Genomic DNA, 16,463 nt, shown 5'->3' with positions numbered 1-16,463 from the left:
CTTCCTCCCTTCCTCCCTTCCTCCCTTCCTTCCTTCCTTTCCTTCTCTCCTTCTCTCCTCTCCTTCTTTCTCTTTCTTTCTGACGGAGTCTTGCTTTGTTGCCCAGGCTAGAGTGCAGGGGCGCGACCTTGGCTCACTGCGACCTCTGCCTCCCGGGTTCAGGCGATTCTCCTGCCTCAGCCTCCCGAGTAGCCGGGATTACAGGCGCCCTCCACCGCGCCCGGCTAATTTTTGTTTTTTAGTAGAGACAGGGTTTCACCATATTGGCCAGGCTGGTCTCAAAACTTAGGACCTCGTGATCCACTGGCCTCGGCCTCTCAAAGTGCTGGGATTATAGGCGTGAGCCACCACGCACGGTCTAATATCTGTTGTATTTCTTATTCCGTGATCTAGTCCTACTGAAGTGTGCACATCTTTGCAAGTGAACTTACCTTTTCTACATGCTTTTGTCTCATAGGGTTACTTTCCTGCTGCGTTGGGGAGACAGATATAAGCCGACCATTCTGTGGTAAGAGCTGTTGGGCTATTGGGGAGACAGATGTCCACTCTTGAGTGAGTTAATTAACTGGATTCTAGAAGTTAAAGCTAATTGATGATTACAACAAACAGTTGTTGGGTGCCTGCTATGAACAGAGCACTCTAGGGCAACCCCGGCTACAAGTTAAAATCATCCTAGGGGCTTTAAAAAGTCCCATCCCCCCAGGCCACACCCCAAACCAGTTAAGCCAGAACCTCTGGAGGTGAGATCCAGACTGAAGGATTTTTTTTTTTTCCCCAGACTGAAGGTTATTTTTTAAAGCCCTTCTGGTAATTCCAGTGTGCACCCAAGACTGGGAACCACAGCTATAGACGATGCCAGAATAAATAAGATAGTCTCCCACTGAATTGTATGCTTTTAAAGCGTGAATTTTATAGTATGTCAATAATTATGTTTCAATAAAACTTATAAAAGAAAAATAAGATAATCTTTACCCACGTGGAATTTAAAACCTGACAGGAGTAAATTATCAACTCAAATAATTGTGATGAAGACAAATTAGGTAAGTGTCAAATTGTTTGTACAGACAGCAAATGCTGTAAGAGCTCAGAGGAGGGAGAAGGAGTGCCAGGTATGAGGTGGGGTTAGGGAGGTGTTGGTGATCAAGGAAGTCTTCTTAGGTTGACTTTTATTAGGGTAAGGGCTGGGTCTGCGAAGACCAGGTAACATTTTGCTTATCGTGAATAAGGTGGACTGAGGTGAGGAAGTTTTCCTGGTAGAGAGACTGGAGATTTTAACACATCTCCTTTTAGTAATCAATAGAATATGAAGACCTGTCAACCTGGTTAACAAATTTGACCTAATAAACATAAGACTGCACCCAACAGTTGTAGAATATGTTGTCTTCAAGCATTCATGGAACATTTACAAAAATTGACCATGTACTTAGCTATAAGGCAAATCTCAACAAGTTTTTTATTTTTTTGAGACGAAGTTTTGCTCTCGTTGCCCAGGCTGGAGTGCAATGGTGTGATCTCGGCTGACCACAACCTCCGTCTCCCGGGTTCAAGCGATTCTCCTGCCTTAGCCTTCCAAGTAGCTGGGATTACAGGCATGAGCCACCACGCCCTGCTAAAGTTGTATTTTTTGTAGAGATAGAGTGTCTCCATGTTGGTCAGGCTGGTCTCAAACTCCCAACCTCAGGTGATCTGCCTGCCTCAGCCTCCCAAAGTGCTGGGATTATAGGCGTGAGCCACCCCGCCCGGCCAAATCTCAACAAGTTTTAAAGGACTGTAATAGTAGTGTATTCTTGGACCTAGTGCAATTAAAGTAGAAAAATAACAAAAAGTTAACTAGAAAAGTCTCATACATTTAGGATTTAAGAAACTTTTAGGCTAGGCACAGTGGCTCACTCCTATAATCCTAGCACTTTGGGATGCCAGGGTGGGAGAATCACATGGGGAAATCCCTTCTCTACTAAAAATACAAAAATTAGCTGAGTGTGGTGACACATGCCTTTAATCCCAGCTACTCAGGAGGCTGAGGCAGGAGAATCACTTGAACCTGGGAGGTGGAGGTTGCAGTGAGCCTGGGCAATAGAGTGAGACTCAGACTCAAAAAAAAAAAAAAAAAAAAAAAAAAAAAAAAAGGTTAACTTTAAAATGACCCAAATATAGAGATTTTCATGAGTGAGGCACATACACACAGCAAAGAATGAGGCAGCTGAGAAGTTCCTAGTGTTCCTTTTCAGTGTTTCTGTGATGTGCATCTAGGACCCCAAGAACTCATTTTCATCCACACTTGAGTATCTTTGGTAAAGCCCCAGGTGAGCTTATCAGGGCTAAACTGCAAACATATCACAAAGAAGCTGGTAAGAAATTCAGAGCCTCAGGCCCCACCCAGACCTACTAAATCAGATCTACATGATAACATTATGCCCAGGTAATTCATATGCACATTGGAGTCTGAGAGCTGTGATGAAGAGGGAGTGGAGTAGTGGTGGTGTGAGCGGGTGGATTCCTTCCGTTATCTCTTTAGCTCTTTTACAGTTTAGCTCCCACACTACCACTTGACTAAAATCACTCTTTTCCAGGCCACTAGCTACTACTTTATTGCCAAATCTAAAGCCTTCATCTTATTTGACCTAATGTTGGCCATCTACACTGTTGGCCACTGCTCTCTTGAAGACCAAGAATTGCTGTGCTTTTCTCCTTCCCACCATCACTGTTTGTGTTCCAGGGACTTTGTGGTTGGCACTTGCCTCTCTGCCTTCCACCCTTTGCCTGCTAGGATCCTCTACCTCCTGAGGCTTTGGTGACCAGCTCTGATGGTGACCCCAAGACCACACCTCTCTTTTTAGTTCTAGATTGTTATATGCAATTTACTTCTGGACACATCTACTTGAATTATTCCACAGGAAATTCAAAACACAAGCTTATGGATGAGGGAGAGAAAGCAAGGTTTTCTTTTTTTCCTTTCTTTTTTTTATTTCCTGTGACACAGCCCTCAGGAGATCCTGAGAACATTTGTGCCAAAAGCAGGTTTTGATACAGCATTTAGAGTATGACTCATTCATGTAAAATCGAGTATATCTGTAGGAGCATATATGTGTAGAGAAATATGTAGAATAGTATTAATCAAAAACTTTAATAGCTGGTTGGGCATAGTAGCTCACGCCTATAATCCCAGCACTTTGGAGGCTGAGGTGGGAAGATTGCTTGAGACTAGGACTTAGAAATCAGCCTGGGCAACATAACGAGACCTTCATCTCCACACACACACGCACACACACACACACAAAGAGAAAACATTTTAATAATGTTTGTTTCCGAGAGGTGGGATTTTCAATGATTTTTTTTTAACTGAGTAGCATCATTCTCACCCAAATAGTAGGGCTATTAAAAGACAACTGCTATCTCAGTAAGCCCACTATCTTTCCTGAGCAGCAAACTTCTCAAGCCATAACCCTTAGGAAGACAGTCCTAATCATTTCCCATGTCAGTTGTGCTTGCTTTCTCTTTATTTGGGGGAAGGGGTGTGACTGCCAAGGTTCCCCACAGGAACCAGCTGACACTCTCAAATTAGGATCATTTGAGTTTTTAATAAAGAGGTTGTTTGCAAATACGTGGGCAGGCTCTAAAGAAACTGCAAGGGATTGCACAGTACCACTGGGAGTCTGTTCTCACCCCGAGGTCTACAGGGGAGAGGGGACAGAGTGGTGACCAGAACTGGGGGGTTGGAGACTGTGTGTATAGAGAGAGCCCGAGAACAAGAACTTAGACCCATGGCCCAGAGTGGTTGGATCCAGAAGGCCAAATGGAAGATCTCTAAGCACAGTGAGGGACCCTTTCCTCCTCTTCTCACATTTTTAGAGAAGGCTGAGAACTTCCAACCCCCTCTATAGGAAAGGGAAAATATGGGAGGAATACTTCTGGCCTCTCTGCCCTCTCCTTCATTTCCCATTGGTGGGTGAGTGACTAAATCATCAACTTGGTGAGTTGCAAGGAGAAACTGGTCCCATGTGGCTCAGCCCTCTCTCCCTGAGCTGTAGAGAGCTGTCCTTGGGGAGGAGGCTTATGTTTGCCTAGTTTTGCTATGACTGTGTGGGTACAGTTAATTCAAGAAATATTAAGGAGGCTGGGCGCAGTGGTATACACCTGTAGTCCCAGCTACTTGGCTGAGGCAAGAGGATAGTTTGAGCCTAGGAGTTCAAGGCCAGCCTGGGCAACATAGTGAGACCCTGCCTCAAAACAAAAACAAAGACGGCCAGGAGTGGTGGCTCACACCTGTAATCCCAGCACTTTGGAAGGCCGAGTCAGGTGGATCACCTGAGGTCAGGAGTTGGAGACTGCCTAACCAACATGGAGAAACCCTGTCTCTACTAAAAATACAAAAATTAGCCAGGCATAGTGGCGCATGTCTGTAGTCCCAGCTACTTGGGAGGCTGAGGCAGGAGAATGATGTGAACCTGGGAGGCAGAGTTTGCAGTGAGCCGACATTGTGCCACTGTACTGCAGCCTGGGCAACAGAGCGAGACTCCATGTCAAAAAATAAATTAATTAATTAAAATAAAATAAATAATAAAGAAAGAAATGTCAGAGAAGCTACACAGGCTGAACCTTGTTCTCCAATTAAGCCTTATCAATAATGAAGCTACCACTTTTATCTCCATCTGTCTGATTGTGTCTCTGTCTGAACTGGTTCCAAATTCAGGGTAGGAGGCCTGGATGCTATCTATTGGCCCTCTTCAACCTCAACATCCCTCCCTCACCTACCAATCCCTCATCTAGTCACTCAGGAAGCCTGCTATGTCCCAGGCCTTTCACACCCCTCGTTTCCACTGCAGGTCCCGCCTCATTCAGGCCTCCACCATCTCTCATGGGCCACAGCTCCCTGGTGAGTCTCCATGCCACCTGCCATCCTTCACCAGCAGCCAGAGTGATCTGTGCAGAATGAAGTATCTTCACCAAGTCGATAAAATGTTTCACTCCCTCCCAGTGGCCTGGGGATAAGCCTGGCCTCCTTAGTCTGGCACTTAAGGCCCTCCATGATTTGGCCCCGGTGCCAGCCTCTTCTTTCAGTTCCTGCTCTCTCATCTTCCACACTCCAGTCATGCAGAATTTCTTGCCTTTCCCCAAAAGGACCATGTCTTCTTTTGCTTCCAGGAATTTCCACATGCTGCGCTCTCTGCCTTGAGTGTTATCTCCCCCAAACTCCTCCCACTTATCTCCATCTTCTTCTCATCTTTGGGGCTTATCCATCACCTCTTCCTGGAATTCCTCCTGGATTCTCCAAGGCTGCATTAGGTGCCCATCTATTGTTCCCATTGCACCTGGTGTGTTCCTTCTCATAGGACTCTTTTTGTTTTGTGACTTCCTGTTTGTATGTCTCTCTCCTGCAGTAGATTGACTGTAAGCTCCTCAAAGATAGCTCCCTCTGCATCCTGGGGTGTGTGTATTCAGGTATACAATGCTCTGCACTCAGTGGTTTCACTCTCATCTCACTGTCACATTTGCTGACTCTTCTACCTGATTGCTTGCTGGAGATATTTGGGGTTCAGTTCTTTCCTCTAGATGTTCATGTCCACTGTCATGTATATGTTGATGGTCTTCTAGCTCAGATCTTCCTTGAAGCCCTCCATTCATTCATAGCACTTGGTATCTCCTGTTAGGTGTCAACTAAGCACCTCACACCTCAGACTTACCTCTTCAAAACAACTTTTTTTTTTTTTTTTTTTTTTTTAAAGAGACAAGTCTTACCCATATGGCTCAGTCTGGTCTCTACTCCCAAAGTGCTGGAATTACAGGCGTGGGCCACTGCACCTGGCCCTCAAACAGCTCTTGAGTCCTCCCACCCCTCCCCAACCTGGTTTTCTACCTTTTTCCCAAGATGGTGCCACCATCCTGTCAGTTACCAAAACCAGAAACCTGGGAGTTAGATTCTGCTTTTCTCTCTCTGCAGGGTGCCTGAATTCTCACCATGAGCAGGTCCTGTTGGCTTTCCCTCCAGAACAGAGCTCACTCTCTTTATTCATTTTCTTCCTTTTCTACCGTCTCATATTAGTCAAGGAGCCCAGCGTGTAGTAGGCATTTAGTAAAAAGTTTTTGAATTAATAAAAAGTTGGCTTCCTACTTCTGTACTTTCTCCTGTTTTAATCTGTTCTCCACTCAAACAGCCAGCATGATTGTTTACAAAGGTAAATCAGATCATGTTGCTCTGTGCTTAACTTTCAGTGACCTTGACATCACCTTTTTACCAGCCTGTGAGATCCTGTGTGATCTGGCCCCTGCCTACCTCTCTGCCCTCAGCTGTCACCGCCCCTACCTCATCACTACCCCCCAGGTCTCACCTGGCCTCCCTTCACCTCCTTCCAGTCAGGGTCGTTGTGCTTGCAGTTCCCCCTGGCTGGATGCTTGTCACCCCGGCTTTGGAGTGGTCTGCTCACTTTTAGCTGCTCCGAGAGGCCTTCTTACCTTGTCAGGTAGGCTGCATTTATTTCCATAGTTTTGTTTTGTTTTTTGTTTCTTTTTTTTTGAGATAGAGTCTTGCTGTGTCACCAGGCCAGGCTGGAGTGCACTGGTGCGATCTTGGCTCACTGCAACCTCCAGCTCCCGGGTTCAAGCAATTCCCCTGCCTCGGCCTCCCGAGTAACTGAGACTACAGGCACGTGCCACCACACCTGGCTAATTTTTTATATTTTTAGTCGAGATGGGGGTTTCACCATGTTGGCCAGGATGGTCTCGATCTCCTGACCTCGTGATCCGCCCGCCTTGGCCTCCCAAAGTGCTGGGATTACAGGCATGAGTCACCCAGCTGACATTGATTATTATTTGGTGTGTGTTTATTTATTGGCTACTGCCCTATTAGACCACAATGAGCTTTATGAGGCCAGAGACCTTGTCCATTTTGTTTCTAGTCATATCCCTGGCACCTAGCATGGTACCTGGCACATGGTAGGCACACAATATTCTATAGTCTAAATGTTTGTGTTTCTCCAAAGTTCGTATGTTGAAATCCTATTCCCCCAAGCAATGATACAATGGTATTACAAGGTGGGGCCTTTTGGGAGATAATTAGGTCAGGAGGGCAGAGTCCTCATAGATGGGATAAATGCCCTTATGAAGGAGGCACAAGGAGCCAGGGCCGGTGGCTCATGTCTGTAATCCCAGCACTTTGGGAGGCCAACGTGGGAAGATTGCTTGAGCCCAGGAGTTTGAGACCAGCCTGGGTGACAGAGCAAGACCCTGTCTGTATAAAAAAAAAGTAAAATAAAAAAGAATAATAAAAGAGGCACATCTGCCCTTTCCACTATGTGAGGATGCAGTGAGAAGGTGGTGTCCATGAGGACTGGGTTGTCACCAGATACTGAATCTGTTGGTGCCTTGATCTTAGACTTCTCAGCCTCCAGAGCTGTAAGAAATAAATGTTTGTTGTTTATATGCCACCTAGTTTATGGTATTTTGTCATATAGCCTCCTGAATGTTCTAAGACCATAAATACTGGGGGACTGAACCTCACAAATGTTTAATTTCATCATATTTTACAGACTGCATAAATGTTAATTCACACCTAGAAGTGCCTGGAAACAAATCATGAAGATTGTTTCACATTTGCTAGGGAGCTAAGAAGAGCTTCCCTACCTGGAGGTAAGAGCAACCCATCCCAGGGTTGATGGATAACAAAGAAGCTGTTGGTTCAGGTCCTGTTCCACACAGTGTGCTTGGCAGGGCAGTCCCTGCTATTAATGCCTAGCTTTGAATTATTCTCCAAATGTGTTTAGACAATCCTGAGGACTTCGGGGTCATGGTGGAGAGGAGATTAATGTCAAGGGCTGATCTGTGCTTAGTCTGTACCTTACTTGAAGTCCTTGAATTAATTTGACTCCTTTGTCAGAAAACCAAAGGCATTTGTTCATAGTTTTTGTAAGAAAGAGCCAGCAGAGGATATTTTGTTAACACCAGGGTTAGTTGCCTAATATGCATTGTAAGTTTGTTGATGGAAGTTGATTGATTGATCGCTTTGGCTACTGTTAATAATATACAACAGATTTTATATGATACAGGAGAAATTTTAATATAATGGAATAATATTGCACCCATTATAGTATGTCCCATCCTATAGTCAAAGCCCAACTTACAAAGCAAACAAACAAAAAATCACAGATCTTTAATGAAGATGTTTGAGGTTGAATGGAACTATAACTTTTTTTTTTTGAGATGGAATTTCACTCTTCTTGCCCAGGCCAGAGTAAAATGGCACGATCTCAGCTCACTGCAACCTCGGCCTCCCGGGTTCAAGCGATTCTCTTGCCTCAGTCTCCCAAGTAGTTGGGACTACAGGCGTGTACCACTACGCCCAGCAAATTTTTTGTATTTTTAGTAGAGACAGGGTTTCACCATGTTGGCCAGGCTGGTCTTGAAACTCCTCACCTCAGGTGATCCGCCCGCCTCAGCCTCCCAAAGTGCTGGGATTAAAGGTGTGAGCTACTGTGCCCAGCCTGGAACAATAACTTCTGTTTAAAATATAATTCGATCAGGGTCTCCATTCTGATGCTCTCCAAATGGCAAAATGTAGTTCAAGAGACAGTTTAGAAGTGTTAACAGAAAAAAATTATTCAATAACACTTGTTAAAGCATGGTAAGGAAGACTTTATTCAGGACCACCAAGTATAGGGACCACTGCAACGGGGTCTTGCAGAGGGGTAAAGAGATTGGGCTCAATGGGAGTTTGTAGCCAAGGAGCACTATAGAGATCAGTGGGTAGAAAATTACCAAGAGGAAACATCAGGGGTAAGGGTGATTCTGGCCAAACATTCCTAATAGGATTCTTGCTGAAGATAGGCCAGGATGATTAAACATTGCCTGGGGGATAATGGAGGATGAGGAACCTGATCAGATACTGAAGATGATATCAAGGATAGGACCTTCTTGATAAATGGACTTAGGGTTCTTTGCTAAAACCAGATTTTACAAGGAAGTGCACAGATGGGCCTAACAGACAATTCAGAAGCCTGAAAAAGGTATGGTCAAGCAAAGAATCTTATCAAAGCAAGAATATTTTGCTTACAAACTCCAAGTTCCTTTTATTTTGGAGGAACATCCCTGGGGCAGTTGGTTCCTCCAAACAGGTATTCCTTGTCTCCTCCCTGTGACAAAAGTTGGGACTTTGAAAGGAGGTGGCTCTCTGAAGCTTTGCAAAATTCAGACACCCATTGCCAAACCTTTTTTTTTTTTTCTTTGAGACAGGATCTCACTCTCCCACCTCCTGGGCTCAAGCGATCCTTTCACCTCAGCTTCTTGAGTGGCTGGGACTACAGGCATGCGCCACCACGTCCAGCTAATTTTTAAATTTTTTATAGAGATGGGGTTTTGCTATGTTGCCCACACTGGTCTCTTGAACTTCTGGGCTTAAGGAATCCACCCACTTCAGCCTCCCAAAGTGCTGGGATTACAGGTGTGAGCCACACTGCACCCAGCCCAAACTTTTAGTTAACAAATTAATTTATCAATTATTGGTGTTATTTAGACTGACGACTTAAAACATTGGATATTCATGGGAAAGAGAGGATGGGAGAGAGAAGTGACTGCAGGGGCTAAAGTCTTGGAGGTTTCACCAAATCAGAATGGAAATAGCTGCAGGCAAGGGTCCAGGGTCCCAAAGCCACTGGAGTCCACTCCCCTCCACCAGCCTTACCCTCCCCCAGCACAAAGCAGAGAATCTGCCCTAGGTGATAGAAATATGGAGATAAAATGAGAGCAGATATGTGGCAGGACTTTGCTTTAGTTTTCTTTTAATTGGGGCATAATTTACATAAAGTAAAATTTAGGGTGCAGCTCTGCCAGTTTTGACAAACAAATACAGTTATGCAAACTAGCACAATGAGGATACAGAACAGTTCCGTCAACCCCTAAAATCCAGGTATGTTGGAATCCAGACAATAAACCCTTATAACATGTCCCCTATGCCAGCGTACTGGCCTTTAGCTACTGATAGTTGCTAGTTACTAACACTCTTCAGATTGCACCTCCTGCTTTTCCTTGCACACAAGAACTGGGCCAAGAACACTGGGCAGAACTAAGGCTTTCTGCTAGGCAGCCCTGAGCCCTTCTGCTGCTGCTCTCTCACGGGGCTTCTCTTCTAGGCGCAGTCCTGGGCTCTTGGCCTTACTAGCTTCCTCAGAACCATGCCATAAATTACATATCTTCAGAGATATTCTGGGAAGAAAGCCTCTTGTCAATCTAACTATATGTGAGAAAGTGGGGTGGAATGACCATCCCTTCCCAGTTTGAGAAGGACTGAAAGTCTTGTGCCAAGATACAGACTCCCTCTTCACTTTTTGCATTGATGTGGGTCCATTCTCACCTTCACACGGAGGCATAATTTTAGGGAGATAATGTTGAGTGCTTCAGAAAACCTTGGAACCTTAACATCCACAGACGTTGCTTGTCACTGACAGGGACCCTGGAGATCACATAGTCTCATCCCTTGTATCCGCTAAAATAGATCACTGCTGCAGTCCTGACTCCACTGCTCATGGGCTATGTGACCTTGGACAAGATGATTAACTCTGTGCCTATGTTTCTCTGTGCATAAGTGATACTTACTGTGGGGACTAAAGGAACTCCATCATGGATGCTAATCTGCCATATTGACTTCTGATTAACCCTAGTTCTGGGAATGCCTCTAAGATTTTTCCTTTCATGTACTAACTATAAATCCTTTCCTTGGATGGGTGTGGTGGCTCACACCTGTAATCCCAGCACTTTGGGAGGCCAAGGTGAGCAGATCACCTGAAGTTGGGAGTTCGAGACCAGCCTGGCCAACATGGTGAAACCCTGTCTCTACTGAAAATACAAAAAAGCTGGGTGTGGTGGCGTGTGCCTGTAATCCGCTACTTGGGAGGCAGGGAGAATTGCTCGAACCCAGGAGGCGGAGGTTGCAGTGAGCTGAGATTGCGCCATTGCACTCTAGCCTGGGTGATAGAGCGAGACTCCATCTCCAAAAAACAAAACAAAAAAACAAAAAGCCCGTCCTTAGGCATAAACACATACTTACCATAAATCCTGCCCCAGCCGGGCATGGTGGCTCACACCTGTAATCCCAGCACTTTGGGAGGCAGAGACAGGCAGATCACAAGGTCAGGAGTTCGAGACCAGCCTGGCCAATATGGTGAAACCTCATCTCTACTAAAAATACAAAATTAGCAGGGCGTGGTGGTGGGCGCCTGTAGTCCCAGCTACTCAGGAAACTGAGGCAGAAGACTCACTTGAAACCGGAAGGTGGAGGTTGCAGTGAGCCGAGATCATGCCATTGCACTCTAGCCTGGGTGACAGAGAGAGATTCGGTCTCCAAAAAAAAAAAAAAGAAAAGAAAAAGAAAAAAGCCAGGCGCGGTGGCTCACGCCTGTAATCCCAGCACTTTGGGAGGCCGAGGCAGGTGGATCACGAGGTCAGGAGATCAAGACCATCCTGGCTAACACAGTGAAACCCCGTCTCCACTAAAAATACAAAAAATTAGCTGGGCGTGGTGGCGGGCGCCTGTAGTCCCAGGTACTCGGGAGGCTGAGGCAGGAGAATTGCTTGAACCTGGGAGGTGGAGGTTGCAGTGAGTCGAGATCGTGCCACTGCACTCTAGCCTGGGTGACAGAGCAAGACTCTGTCTCAAAAAAAAAAAAAAAAAAAAAAAAAAAAAATTCTGTCCATTCTCGCATTGCTGTAAAGAACTACCTGAGACAGGGTAATTTACAAAGAAAAGAGGTTTGATTGACTCATGGTTCTGCAGGCTGTACCTGAAGCGTGGCTGGGGAGGCCTCAAGGAAACTTACAATCACCATGGAAGGCAAAGGGGAAGCAAGCATGTCTTACATGGCGGTAGAAGGAGGAACAGACAGAAGGGGGAGGTGCTACACATTTTTAAACAACCAGATCTCGTGAGAACTCACTATCACCAGAACAGCAAGGGAGAAGTCTGTCTTCATGATCCTCATGATCCAATCACCTCCCACCAGGCCCCTCTTCCAGCATTGGGGATTACAATTTGACATGAGAGGCCACGACACAAATCCAAACCATATCATGCCCTGAAGCAAATTCTCTATGGTAGATAAGCCCTGGATCTGGGGGATAACCTTGAGGGGATCCACCATCCCGAGACTTGGCTTCTGTTCATAAGTTTCTACTAAATGTTTCTTTCTGAGAAACTGGATTTGTTAGGCTCTTTCTATGGCCTTTCAGCTTCCTCAGTCTTTGAGGGTAGGTTTGCAGAGACCTGCTGATTGCAGAACATTTACACATGGGGTGTTTTAAGGATTGGATGAATGATGATGAGAGCACAGTGCCAGGCAAATAGTGAGTACTCAATAAACAATAGCTTAACATTAATACAACACAGAGATTTATCTATTTTTGTTTTTGTTTTTGAGTCTTACTCTGCTGCCTAGGCTTGAATGCAGCAGCGTGATCTCAGCTCACTGCAACTTCTGCCTACCAGGCTCAAGAGATCCTCCCATCTCAGCCTCCCATGTAGCTGGGACTAGAGGCATGCACCAGCACACCAAGCTAATTTTTGTATTTTTCGTAGAGATAGGGTTTTGCCATGTTGCCCAGGCTGGTCTCAAACTCCTCGATTCAAGCCATCCACCTGCCTCAGCCTCCCAAAGTGCTGGCATTACAGGCATGAGCCACTGCACCTTTCTTAACCCAGAGATGTTAAGTGACTTATTTCTTCTTTTCTTTTTGTAACTGAGTCTCGCTTTGTTGCCAAGGCTGGAGTGCAGTGGCGCAATCTCGGCTCACTGCAACCTCCAACTCCCAGGTTCAAGCAATTCTCCTGCCTCAGCCTCCTAGGTAGCTGGGATTACAGGCATGTGCCACCAGGCGTGGCTAATTTTTTGTATGTTTAGTAGAGACAGGGTTTCACCACGTCGGTCAGGCTGCTCTCCAACTTCTGACCTCAAGTGATCCAGTTGCCTCAGCCTCCCAAAGTGCTGGGATTACAGGCATGACCCACAGCACCCACATTTTATTTTACTTTTATTTTTAGAGATGGGGGTTCTCACTATGTTGCCCAGGCTGGTATCGAATTAGGCTGGGCTCTAGTGATCCTCCCAAAGTGCCGGGATTACAGATGTGAGCTATCACACCGAGCCTCAATAAATTTCTTAATAATAGTAACAATGATAGCCATGGTACTAAGCACCTTCCAGGTCCCAAGTGCTGTGCTGTGTCCTGCATCATACCACAGAAACCTCCCAGCAGCCCAGCAAAGATGAAGAAACAGGTCGGGCAAAGTCAAGTAACTTGTCCAACAACACTTGGCAAGTAGGTGGCAGAACCAGGACCTGAGCCCAAGTTTCTGACACTGAAGTGCATGTGCTCTTAACCATGGCACTGCTGCCTTTGATTAGAAACATAGCAAAGAATTTTAGAATGTGAAGGGCCCTACCAAAGTAGTTCTAGATGACAGGGATTATTATTATTATATTATTATTATTATTATTATTATTATTATTTTGAGACAGAATTTCACTCTTGTTACCCAAGCTGGAGTATAATGGCACAATCTCAGCTCACTGCAACCTCCACGTCCTAGGTTTAAGCGATTCTCCTGCCTCAGCCTCCCAAGCAGCTGCGATTACAGGCATGTGCCACCAAGCCCGGTTAATGTTTTGTATTTGGTAGAGACAGGGTTTCACCATGTTGGTCAGGCTGGTCTTGAACTCCTGACTTCAGGTGATCCACCCACCTCGGCCTCCCAAAGTGCTGGGATTACAGGCGTGAGTCACTGTGCCCGACCTACAAGGATTATTTCTTATTTAGAGATGGTGACATTCTTGCAAAGTACGTAGACTGAAAGAAATCACTATTGAAATAGCATCAACATGAACCTACCCATCCCACTGAAGTTCCAAAATATTTCATCATGTATAATTTCCACGTCTCTCTTTGGTAACATACTAATGATAACTAATGACAAAAAAAAAAAGAAAAATAATGTGAAAAGCCCTGAGAAATCCCAAACCACACCTTTCGATCAACCACAGCATAGTGGCTGTGACCTCTCCAGTTCTGTCAGCTCCTCGCCAACTCCAGTTTGTAGAACAGTGATCTGGAGAACTCCAGCTGGTGAATTCCTTTTGTGGATTGAGAGCGTTATGTGATCAGCACAGTCTGAAGCTGCCATGTACTTCACCAAGACAGGTGTTCTGGGATGTTGGGGAGAGAAGGGCGGCGGTCTGTGAAGGAGAACCTGGGTGTCTAGAGCACTGAGGTGCTCTTTCTAGGGGTGAGTGGGCAAACGCCACCCACACTGTCATGTAAGTTTCCACAATCCAGTTGTCACTTCCAACTGCCAATGTTGAACTTCATGCTCCTGTCATTCTACTTTGGGCTTGGTAGAGATAGCAGCCCCTGGCGCAGGCTGTCTTGGCTGAATACATCTTACCCTCTCCCTTCTCACACTGCCAGTCCCTTGTGTGACCTTGAAAAGATCTCTCAAGCATCAGTAGAACTGCTTAAGCTCAAAGTATATTGATTAAAATAACAGGAATTATAATGTGTGAACAGTTGCTCGGTATTTATAGAAATATTTTCTTCTAGGACACAGTCCTCCCTTTCTCCCCAGATCCTGTAGTGAAATGACAGGTCAAATGCTGTGGCAATTCAAGAGGATGAGAGGAAATATGCTTTGAAACAGGAGGAGAAACTGACCTGGCTGGTTTGGTAAGAGGTCCAAGGAACACAGTGTCCTTTGGACGTTGACAGCCGCTGGAAGATGTCTGTTCTAGTTCTAGTCGGTCAGGCCGACCCTCTCCGGCCAGCTGACCTGTGGCAAGCAGAAATGGTCAACATAATGGAAAGCCCATTCCATCCTTGACAGTGAGATGTGCTGATGTGGGAGATGAGAGAGATTTTAATCTACTGATAAAAGAGGAAAAGATGTCCGGAATGAAAAGTAATATGAATGAGGCAGGTTACAAAACAGTATGTACTGTGGTATCATATTTACATATTTTCACAAATATAAATGATTATATAAAAAAAATCTGGAATAATAGTTACAAACTGTTAATAGAACTAGGATTGAAAATGGCAAAGAGGGCTTTGCAGACGCTGCCGCCGAGGAAAGTCCTGTACTACTAGCCATGGTCAACCCTACCGTGTTCTTCGACATTGCCGTCGACAGCGAGCCCTTGGGCCGCGTCTCCTTCGAGCTGTTTGCAGACAAGGTTCCAAAGACAGCAGAAAATTTTCATGCTCTGAGCACTGGAGAGAAAGGATTTGGTTATAAGGGTTCCTGCTTTCACAGAATTATTCCAGGGTTTATGTGTCAGGGTGGTGACTTCACACGCCATAATGGCACTGGTGGCAAGTCCATCTATGGGGAGAAATTTGAAGATGAGAACTTCATCCTAAAGCATACAGGTCCTGGCATCTTGTCCATGGCAAATGCTGGACCCAACACAAATGGTTCCCAGTTTTTCATCTGCACTGCCAAGACTGAGTGGTTGGATGGCAATCATGTAGTCTTTGGCAAAGTGAAAGAAGGCATGAATATTGTGGAGGCCATGGAGCGCTTTGGGTCCAGGAATGACAAGACCAGCAAGAAGATCACCATTGCTGACTGTGGACAACTCGAATAAGTTTGACTTGTGTTTTATCTTAACCACCAGACCATTCCTTCTGTAGCTCAGGAGAGCACCCCTCCACCCCATTTGCTCGCAGTATCCTAGAATCTTTGTGCTCTCGCTGCAGTTCCCTTTGGGTTCCATGTTTTCCTTGTTCTCTCCCATGCATAGCTGGATTGCAGAGTTAAGTTTATGATTATGAAATAAAAACTAAGTAACAACAACAACAAAAAAAAGAAAATGGCAAAGAGGAGATTTTTTAAATTTTGTATGCTTTTATATTCTTTGAGTTTTTTCTAAATATAATGCATTACTTTCCCCTACCCCTAAAATCTTTTTTGGTACTTATTATATTATTTTTTTTAAGTTAACTTCATTTAAGTAACAGTTACATACAGTACAATCACCCTATTAAAAGTCTATGGTGGGCCCAGTGCAATGGCTCACACCTGTAATCTCAGCACTTTAGGAGGCCGAGGTGGGCGGATCATGAGGTCAGGAGTTCAAGACCAGCCTGACCAACATGGTGAAACCCCATCTCTACTAAAAATACAAAAATTAGTCAGATGTGGTGGCACGCACCTGTAATCTCAGCTACTCAGGAGGCTGAGGCAGGAGAATTGCTTGAACCCGGGAGGTGGAGGTTGCAGTGAGCCAAGATCATGCCATTGCACTCCAGTCTGGGTGACAGAGTGAGACTCCATCTCAAAAAAAAAAAAAAAGTCTATGGTGCTGGGCACAGTGGCTCATGCCTGTAATCTCAGCACTTTAGGAGGCCAAGGCAAGAGAATCCCTTGAGCCCTGGAGTTTAAGTCCAGCTTGGACAACATAGTAAGACCCTGTCTCTAAAAAAATTTTTTA

The 16,463-nt window shown here is 45.2% G+C and overlaps 1 protein-coding gene across 1 annotated transcript in view; it reads left to right on the top strand.

The window, feature by feature from the left end:
- The window catches only part of LOC126959764 (peptidyl-prolyl cis-trans isomerase A-like), a 399,629-nt gene extending 383,790 nt beyond the window's left edge, over window positions 1–15,839 (top strand). Inside the window, exon 2 of the mRNA XM_050799292.1 lies at window positions 15,075–15,839. Within this exon, the coding sequence (XP_050655249.1) occupies window positions 15,120–15,617 (498 nt within the window). The 5' untranslated portion in view covers window positions 15,075–15,119 and the 3' untranslated portion in view covers window positions 15,618–15,839. The remainder of the gene's footprint in view (window positions 1–15,074) is intronic.
- The last annotated feature ends 624 nt before the right edge of the window (window positions 15,840–16,463 follow it).

Source organism: Macaca thibetana, chromosome 7, assembly GCF_024542745.1.
Source record: "Macaca thibetana thibetana isolate TM-01 chromosome 7, ASM2454274v1, whole genome shotgun sequence".
Classification (NCBI taxonomy): domain Eukaryota; kingdom Metazoa; phylum Chordata; class Mammalia; order Primates; family Cercopithecidae; genus Macaca; species Macaca thibetana.
This window is presented reverse-complemented; position numbering and strand designations above follow the sequence as displayed.